This window comes from Helianthus annuus, chromosome 1 (genome assembly GCF_002127325.2).
Source record: "Helianthus annuus cultivar XRQ/B chromosome 1, HanXRQr2.0-SUNRISE, whole genome shotgun sequence".
In the NCBI taxonomy this organism is placed as follows: Eukaryota; Viridiplantae; Streptophyta; class Magnoliopsida; order Asterales; family Asteraceae; genus Helianthus; species Helianthus annuus.
In genome coordinates this window covers 127673525-127683863 of record NC_035433.2, presented here as the reverse complement: position 1 = coordinate 127683863, position 10339 = coordinate 127673525, and the positions used below count along the sequence as shown (strand labels likewise).

Genomic DNA, 10339 nt, shown 5'->3' with positions numbered 1-10339 from the left:
GTTTCAAATCAAGTGGGGGGGGGGGACCGGGCGTTTTGGGGCGTGTTTGAGGGGGGAAAACGCCAAAAAGTTGGCCACTACGGGTGGTCTTAGCTTTAATTTTTCCTTTTTTGAACGACAATGAACAACGTGCCAATCAACGTGACACCAAACGCTGTGGCCAAGGTCGACTGCTTTACTGCCACAATAATCACTATAAATTGAAAGACACAAAGACCATGTTATTCATCAAATTAAATTAAATCTCATTTTCAAAAAATGGCATTTTCCAACTTTCTCTTAAATTTAATCTTCATAACGGTTATCATACCTCTATTTCTTCTTCCTCTTATCTTCCTCTACATCTACAATCAACAAACGAAGAAGTATCATCCAATTGGCGGGACAGTTTTTAATATGCTTATCAATTTCAAGAGATTACACCATTACATGGTTGATCTCGCGGCAAAGTACAAAACTTTCAGAATGATTAGCCCTTTTCGTGGCGAGATATATACAACTGATCCTGTGATTGTGGAGTATATCCTCAAGACCAATTTCCAAAATTATGGCAAGGTATATGTACCCTATATATATGCATTTCATTGTTTCAACATTTTGTGATGTGCATGCACACACTAGACATTACACTTATGTAAATGATTAATGTAGGGAACGCATGTCCACAACTTGCTAGAAGATTTTCTAGGTGACGGTATATTCACAGTTGATGGGGCCAAATGGCAAGAACAGCGGAAGTTATCGAGCCATGAGTTCTCTACGAAAGTTTTGAGAGACTTTAGCGGTGTAACCTTCAGAAAAAACGCAGTAAAACTAGGCAACATATTTTTAGAAGCTGCAAAGAGCAATCAAGTCGTTGATATAAACGTAAAGTTTTCATTCTTTATCACTAACATATGATGTATTACCCCATTGATTATTGGCATTATAGCTAGCTAAATCACATTCATGATATGTGCACATACAGGACTTGTTCATGAAAGCAACAGCGGATTCAATATTTAAAGTTGCTTTTGGAGTTGATCTTGACAACTTGAGTGGATCAAATGAAGAAGGTGTTAGATTCAGCCGTGCATTCGACGATGCAAATGAGTTGACTTACAATAGACTAGTTGACATAACATGGAAGATCAAGAAGTATTTTAATATTGGATCGGAAGCAGAGCTGAAGAAAAATCTCAAAGTGGTTGATGAGTTTGTTTATAAGGTGATCCGGACCAAGAGGGAACAAATGAGCAAGCCAAAGGATAATTATTTAGTAAGCTAATTATATTCTGTTTCTCAAACAAGAATAGAAGTATATTGTTTTCAAATGCTCTAGCCCTTTTGCATCATTTAGTTTGACCTTTGATTTACGGACATTGCAGGTCACGAAAGAAGATATTTTATCAAGGTTTATGCAGATGGAAAATAGAGATCCAAAGTACTTTCGAGATATAATAATGAACTATGTACTTGCTGGTAAAGATCCTATAGCGGCTACCATGACTTGGTTTATTTACATGCTTTGCAAACATCCTCAAGTTCAAGATAAGGTTGCGAACGATATTAAAGAAGCAATGTACATAAAAGAAGAGATCACAAACGTTGCGAATTTTGAGGCCCGTTTGAGTGAGGATGCACTTGAGAAGATGCAATATCTTCAAGCAACTTTGGCAGAAACAATAAGACTATATCCTGCGTTACCACTGGTCTGTGCCTAGAGCCCCAAGTAGACAGACATATTATGTCTTAATTATTTTTAACAAATGATGGCAATCATAATCTTTGCATGTTTGTACTTCAAAATATTCACAAGATACAATAAGAATCCTAAAATCGACAATTGATGTGTGTGAAAAAAAAGTTTTTGCATTTGATCTCGCTATAAGACTAACCACATCTAAGTTTGTTTTGTATCCATTTCACTAACTTATAAATATGAATTATGTAGGATTTAAAGATATGCTTTTCCAGTGACGTTCTACCAGATGGTTGTATTGTGAAGAAGGGAGATATGGTCGCTTACATGCCATATGCAATGGGGAGAATGAAGTTCATATGGGGTGATGACGCACATGAATTCAAACCAGATCGATGGCTCGATGCTAATGGTTGCTTCCATTCAAAGAGCCCTTTTAAATTTACAGCTTTTCAGGTTAGTTAGCTAGCATTTGACATTCATAAAGATATAACTACTTTCGTAACGCTAGACGTTCTTCTAAATATAACACTCTTATTTCATGACGCTAAGTCATTGTAGCAGTTCTACCTTAGGGATTGATCACACACCATCCCACCGAAAGAAGTGGTACATGTCATAATGAATGACTAGTCTTAACGTATTTGGACTATTGATTGTTGATGAGTTGAACTCTATATAGCCAACCATGTTTGTGTGATAGTAATTTTAAGGTAGGTAACCTCATGAGAAGTCTCTAACTCGAGGCATAAAAACAAAGCCACGAACACCTCTTTGTAAAACGAATGATATTGATTGATATAAGTAATTGGATATCATGCCATAGATTAAAAAGAATTCTATTTTTTATTCTTTTAAAGCTAATGAACAGATTCTATTAAGAATGTGAGTGTTTCATATAAATACATTTTTATTAACTTTAAAAAACATAAATAAAAGTAAGCACGTCGTAACGATATATACAAAAATTTATAAAATATCATATTTTGAAAGTTTAGAAAAGACGTTTGAGTAGGTCATGTGTCAACGTGTGATTGGCTAAATAAAATAGAAAAAATATTTGGAAAAGTAGGGTTTAGTTTAGTTAAAGCTGAGGGGGGTATGTTGTAAGTTTTTTAGGGTACATATAGACCAAGTGCTTGTTTCATATGCTTGACATTTGAAAAGTTTTAAATTTACACTGTTGAATGAATAGTATATTGCCATAATTGTGTTAAAATGTCACTATACTGCATACAAAGAAAAGAAATAGTGACCAAAAGATGAAGTATGTGACATTTTAAAATTATATTATATATTCCTATACATACACTTTGGTACTCTTATCCTTCTTTTTTTCTTGTTTACACAGGCTGGACCACGGACTTGTTTGGGTCGAGAATTTGCATACAGGCAAATGAAGATATTTTCTTCTATCTTGTTAGGTTGCTTTGCGTTTAAGTTGAGTAACGCAAATGAAGACCCAAAATATAGAACCACAATTAATATTCAACTCGATGGTCCATTGAACATTTATGTTTCTCCAAGGTCCGGATTACACAATCGTTGAACATAACATGTTATACTTCTGCGTATATCATATGTTGTTATATAAAGCATAGCAAATGCCTATATGAAATAAAATCATGTGTAATAATTAATAAACAAATGTAATGGTATTCCTCTGTTTTATATAGCTCTATAACAGTGTTGTAATTAAGGACTAAGTACTAATAATAAAATTATAAATATATTTACACTTCACTTTCAACACTGGTAACCTTATATTATATGGAGATGTGCTGTAATTAAGGACTATGTACTAATAATAAAATGATAAATATATTGCTTCGGTTATAGCGTACACTTCACTTTCAACACTGGTAACCTTATATTATTATATGGAGATGAGTTCAAAACACTGGTAACGTTATATTATATGGAGATGAGTTCAAGTGTGAACTACTTACTGAATCAATTGCCTGAATCGTAGTAGTAGCACTTAAGTTCAAATTATTAAGATATTTGTGTGTTAAGGGGACACATCCTGATGGGTAAACATTGTAGTTGATAATTAAAAGGTTGGAAGTCTAAATGCTATAATATTCACGTATTAATATAATAATTATCTCAGAAAATTTAGCAATTGTTGTGGAAAAAAATTTAAGATATTTGGGAAGATATAAATAGACATGTGGCGAAGGGTAGTTTAGGTCCCGAGTTCAGTTTACGCTCTCAAAACATTCAGCTGGGAAATCCTATATACGGACCAGGAGGAACAGGAGGATCTTCATCGCTGCATTACCTTACTAAGTGATGTGCAACTGGGGGGGGGGGGGGGGTATAGATAAAATGGGTGGCAAATACCGATAGGGTTTTCACTACAAGATCCATTCGGTCCATGCTAATTTCTCCAAGGTTATTAGTGGAAGGGAATATCTTCTTAAGGAATGGGTGGGTGCCGAAAAAGGTCAACATTTTTGGTTGGACGCTTAACCTTAAGTGACTCCTGACTCCTGTAGCCCTAGTTAGAAGAGGTATTAGCATGAATTCATTTCAGTGTCCGTAAGCGGATGAGAACTTGGACCATCTAATTATATATTGCCTTGTCGCCTCAATTGTTTGGCAAAGAGTATCTTTGTGGTGTTCTATCGCTCCGATGTAAGCCTTCTCGCTATCAGATCTCATGAGTTTTTCACCAAGGCAATCAGCTCGCTGCACATAAATTATTGGTAAGTGATTATTTTTCACCCAACCCAACATATGATTATAATAGTTTTAGGTGACGTTTTCGTATGAGCCAAGGATTATTTCTATGTATAGCAAAAGATTTAGAAAGTCAATATGATTTTTTCCAACAGAAACACTATGCGTGTGGTCGTATGGAAATTGACACGTTACAAAAGAAGTCACTGCCGGGAATAGATAATTAGCTTATGGCACTAGTTCCGACATAATGGATGACTATTTAAAAATGTCGGAACGAGTGGCGAGTGAGTGTTGGATCAGGCCCCAATCAATCACTCAAGAAAAACTCACGAACAAGAAGATATTTAATGCTACAATGGTCTGTTGTTTCATTCACCATACTAGGCCCTTTAAATAGCCAACCAATACACGTACATAATGAGAAAAAATAAACAACTAACACCCTAGTAACCTGTTGTTGGTGCACTTGTGTCTGTACTTTGTCTGTATTCGGTCTGTATGTAAACAATGTCCTGATTAGTGTTGTAAGTTGACCAAGTCAACCATCCTCCGGTTTGACTTGGACAACATTTTGATTAATGTTGAAAGATGTTCTGTCGAAGGATAAGAGGTCGAAGGATGTTGTGGATCCTTCGACCTCATCGAAAGATATGGTTCGAATGATAGACCTCGAAAGGTGATCTTTCGAGGTCCATGCTGGTCATTCGAATACTTTGTCTTCGATAGATGATCCTTCGGACCATCTATCGGATCCTTCGGAATCCTTCGGACCAGACATCATAGGCTGGGTATAAATACCCATGCAATGTGTTGAGTTTAGATAGATTCACAGACAGAAAGATACCGAGAGATAGTTGAGAGCATTCTGTCCAGAACTCACACACACTTTGAGAGTTTACATGTTAGACTTGTAAACATTGTGCTTGTAACCGAAACCTTCATTTGCATTAATACAAGTTGTGTTAATCGGTGAACCCGTGTGTGTTGTTCCTTATACTTGTCTTATCCCGGTTTGCTTGCTAGCTTGGATTCCGCACTCGCTAGTGGGTTAGTATAACAAGGTTTGAGGTTCGTCATCCTCCTAGAGGGACCTACAAGTGGTATCAGAGCTTGACTCTTTACCTTGTTTAAAACCGGGTTTTTCAAGTTCTTGGTGTGTGTTTGAACACTTGGTTTAACACCCGTTTTTGTTGGTTTTTCTACACTTTTAAACTGGAAAACGTGTTTTAAACTTACCGGGAGTGTTCATAAGTGGGTTGGGTAACTTAAAACTTATTTTTAAGTGTCTTTGTGTTTTCCGGCGAAAATTCCGGTTAAAGCTCCGGTGACTGGTTTTAGGATAAGGTTTCCTTTTTGGGCAAATTATCTTTCAAAATCTTAGTTGGTGGGAAAGTTGTCAGCCTGCCATACTCTTTGCCGAAAGTTGACCTTACCTACCCATCACCTTTTTCACCAACCTGTCACATCAGCGTCAGTGTGTCAGACTCTCTCGAAAGATATCTTTCGACATCGAAAGATCATCTTTCGACTATCTTTCGATCAAGGAAGGCTCGAAAGACTATCATCCTTCGACCCATCCTTCGAAGTCTGAAACATATCCTTCGATAAAGGAATCTATTCGAAAGACAGTGTCCGAAAGATAGGGATTTAACTTGAAAGATAAGGATCTTTCAAAAGGGAATCCTTCGAGTTCTTGAATCTTTCGACATCATTGTTCGAGATTCAACAGTAATCTTTCGAGTACTGTTGATCCTTCGAACAAGTGTTGATATTTCGATTGTGGTCAGTTTTTTTTGTTAACTAGTTTCTGTGATTTCAGATCTTTCGACCAGGATCCTTCGGCTGTGTGATCTTTCGGATTATTCTCACTTAGTATTTATTTTGCTTATCAATCATGAATCCGAGTTGGTGGAATCCGGCTCCAGATAATGGTGAATATACAAGATCAAATGTCACTCCCTCATGGTGGGGTACACCGGCTCCAGACGATGGAAAATACACGAATACAAGGTCATCTCCTTTATGGGCCGAGTCGCCGGTATCGACATCTTCTCAGGGAAATCAATGGGCATTGGTATCGAATCAAACTCTGAGCATTCAAAGTATTCTACTAAGCGAAAGTGAAACAGGAAGTTTGAATCGACCTCCAAAGTTGATGCATTTGAATGAATATCCAGGATGGGTTGAGAGATTTAAAACATATGTTCTTGGTCAAAATACCGAACTGTGGATACGTTTCACCACAGATTTCGATCAAGCCATAGAGGTTGCTGCTTCAGATTCTGCTACGTTTGCTGATCTTCCAGAAGATAAAAAGAAAACCTATGATCTGGAAAAGAAGGCATACGCCATTCTCACTCAGGCGTTGAGTAAGGATATCTACCATCAGTTTGTCAGCTTCAAGACAACAAAGAAGTTGTGGGACGGATTGAAAAACAGAGGAGTGGGAAATGCAGCAACACGTCAAATGCGTCATGATCATCTTAAGAAAGAATTCGAAGGTTTCACTTGTATGGATAAGGAGTCCTTGGGAGATATGACAAGCCGATTTTATCATCTGCTTACAGAATTGGATAATTATAGTGTAGTGACAACTCAAGCTGAAGTGGTGAAGAAGTTTGCTGATGCTTTGCCTCCTCAATGGAGTAGTTTCTTGGAAATCCTGAAGTACAACGGAGTGTTGAGAACCACTAATATCAACGAATTCGTGCAACTTTTGGAAAACAAGGATCAGGAGGAAACATTAAAGGCGAAGAGAGTTCCATTGCCACAAAATCCAGAGATGTATTGTGGAACTTCCAATACTTCGTCTGCAAGAACAGGTCCACATGCTCCTTTGCAAACGGCATTTGTCACTAGCACGGATATGTATGGCAATCCGGTGCAAGTTCCTGTTAAGCCACCTCCCACCACAGATATGTACGGAAATCCAATACAACCACCTCCTCCTCCGCCTCCTGCTCAACAACAACGTGCATGTTATGGAGGAACATCATCTGCTAGTCAACAATCAAAGCCAGGTACAGTACAGCTCGACACGTCAAGCTTCTCTAAAATCAGTGTGGAAGTAGCTAAGGAACACATGGAGCTGCTTAACACTGTAGTGAGTGCGTACTGTGGGTTAATTGAAGGTCAGATTGGCAACATTAATCTGACACAAGAAGATTACAGGCAGATTGATGAACTTTTGGGGGAAGCTGCAGCAGAAACTCAAAGAAGATCTATTCTGGTGGATCAAGCTGCTTATTCTTCGTCTTCTCTCCATTCAGCCTTTATGGCTAATGTCGACGGTTCATCAAGTCAGGTATGTGTCGATGAACCCACTGCTATTAACTGTGATGAATGTGATAGATTGCACGCTAGGTGTGCTGACTTAGAAGGAAACATGTCTGAGTTGCAAGCCAAACATGATGCTTTACAAGCTAGTTTGTTTGACTTGCAAGACAAACATAGTTCCTTGAGTGCTGAGTGGTGTGACTTGCAAAGCAAGCATGAGGATTTGCAAGAAAAGTATGATGTGACTTTCCTCCACAATCAGAAATTGACTGTGGACCTTTCCAAATGCACAGAAGCCAACATGTTTTACGAAAACCATGAAAAAGAATTTAAGTCAATGATTGAGACATTAAAGAAAGATAAAACTGAATTGACAAAATGGTTTCAAGAAAACAGACGGACATCAATTTGTATATATCTCGCCTGGAGATTATGCAAAAAGAGATGGCTTGTGTGAAAACAGAAAGCGATGCGATCCATCTTAAGCTAGACAGTTATTTGAGCTCTAGCTATGTGTTGGATCACATCATTGATGTTCAGAAGGAAAAGAGGGATGTCACATGCATTGGCTACAAGAAATGTCCACCACTAGTTAAACACAATTATGATGCCATGCCAGATGAGGAGGACAGAGTGGTATTTGAACCTTCGGTGCCTCTAGATGTTAAGGAGTTTGCTGCAGGGCTCGGATACCAAAAGGAAGTATCCTCAGATTCAGATGTGTCAGCAGATACATTTGTAAGTGCTGAACAGAATCAAGATCCTCCAGTTGTTGAGGATGCTGATTCTTCTGATGATGAATCTGATGATACTGTCCCAGCAAAGTCTGATGCGGTAGCCAAAAATGAGGACATACCTCTCGAGAATCACATTCTATGTGATCCCCCTGTACAACCCGCTAAGACTGTTGCAACTGAGTTCTCATCAGCAGAAGAGCCGGAGAGTGTGAATTTGCTGTACACTCTAGTTGGTGATGATAGAATTTACTCAGATAAAGATTTTCCCATTAAGAATGTTAATCAATCCTTAATCTGTAAAGTCTTTGAAAATTCGACAAGTAAGTTTTTGGGAAAGACAGGACCACGTGTTACAGTTACACAGTGTCCTCCTATTCCAAAGGCTGAAATTCGAAAACAATTTGGTAACAAGAAATTACCAACAGTGCCAACACAGCAAAATCACACCAAACCCAAAGGTAAAACACCGGCTCAAGCTGACAAGAAGCCGAACCAAAAGAAGAAGAAAAAGGTTAACTTTGTGAAATCGACGGGATCGGACAAAATTGAAAAGTTTGAAAATCAATCTAACTTAGATTTTGTCAAGAAAGCTATTGTCGAGAAAAGAAATGAACCAAGCAGTTCAAAACCTAGTACCTCGGGTTCACAAAGTTCAACATCATCGGCTAAGCGATCACATGATACTTCGGGGTTTGTAGAACGAAGATCATGTTTTGAGTGTGGAACCATTGGGCATATAATTCGAAATTGCCCATATCTTCATAAACAAAAAGAAAAGGTTGATGATCCCCGTGGCAAGACTGACCGTAAGCCATCTGTTTCCACAAAACAAGATCCCCGACTTGTAAAAGAAAGGGAAAAGAAACAGAAACGCCAACAGGTCAAAAAGATTGAAAAAGCAATTAAAATCGATGTGGTTCAAAAACAATCTGTTGCTGTAAAACCAGACAATTCTAAAACTTCAAACAATCAAGAAGGTAAAACTTTAAAGAAAGACACTGGTAAGACAAAACAGACCTGGAAACCTAAATCGGTTACTGAATCAGGGGGACCATCACAATTCACCAACCATCAAAGACAAGAAGTTATTGTCATTGATGAAAATGGAAGACCCAAGACCACAATGGCTTGGGTCCCCATCTCCAACTAATTCGTTTGAGTTCATGTGCAGGGTGCTTCAGGAGGAACTATCAGTAGTCATTGGATTGTTGATAGTGGGGCATCCAGGCACATGACAGGTGACATGAAGCTTCTCTACGACGTTAAATCTATTAGAGGAGGTTATGTTTCTTTTGCTGGAGATAAGGGTGGATATATAACGGGTGAAGGAATGATATCCAACGGGATTGTCAGCTTTGACAAGATCAACTTTGTGCAGCAGCTTGATCACAATCTTCTCAGTGTTTCTCAAATCTGTGACAAGAAATTTTCAGTACACTTTGATGCTAATGGATGTTATGTGCTGAAACCCGGCTTCAAAATTCCAAAAGAATGGATTCTCTTGTCGGCTCCAAGGATAAATGATTTGTACGTCCTTGACATGAGCCAAGCTATTACTACGTCTACACAAGCAACTTGTTTCGTTTCCAAAGCCACAGAAAAAGACACTATCTCTTGGCACAGACGAATGGGTCACATTCACTTACGCAAAATGAATCATTTGGTTTCAAATGAATTGGTGAATGGTGTTCCCCTCAAAAATTTCCATCTTCAAGACGTCTGTGTTTCGTGCCAGAAAGGAAAGCAAACAAAGAAGAAGCACCCTACAAAGAAGATCAACACGGTGGCAGTTCCTCTTGAACGTTTGCACATGGATTTGTTCGGTCCTGTCAAGCACAAGAGTATTCGGGGTGATTAATACTGCCTCGTGGTTACTGATGATTATTCAAGATTTTCTTGGGTAGCTTTCATGGCACACAAGAGTGAAACCTTTGGCATTATCAAAAACTTGATCATT

The 10339-nt window shown here is 38.3% G+C and overlaps 1 protein-coding gene across 1 annotated transcript; it reads left to right on the top strand.

Annotated features, from left to right (window-relative positions):
* Nucleotides 1-258: 258 nt before the first annotated feature.
* LOC110879444 (cytochrome P450 704C1) lies at nt 259-3418 on the top strand. Its single transcript, XM_022127903.2, has 6 exons — nt 259-555; nt 652-867; nt 968-1258; nt 1368-1691; nt 1934-2137; nt 3033-3418. The coding sequence occupies exons 1-6, from the start codon at nt 259-261 to the stop codon at nt 3228-3230; spliced, it is 1530 nt and encodes a 509-aa protein (XP_021983595.1). The 3' UTR covers nt 3231-3418.
* The last annotated feature ends 6921 nt before the right edge of the window (nt 3419-10339 follow it).

Coding starts and splice junctions, on each gene's coding strand:
- LOC110879444 (XM_022127903.2), top strand. CDS start 259: ATGGCATTTTCCAACTTTCTCTTAAATTTAATCTTCATAACGGTTATC. Junction 1,259..1,367: donor AGCCAAAGGATAATTATTTA/GTAAGCTAATTA, acceptor CGGACATTGCAG/GTCACGAAAGAAGATATTTT. Junction 1,692..1,933: donor TATATCCTGCGTTACCACTG/GTCTGTGCCTAG, acceptor TGAATTATGTAG/GATTTAAAGATATGCTTTTC.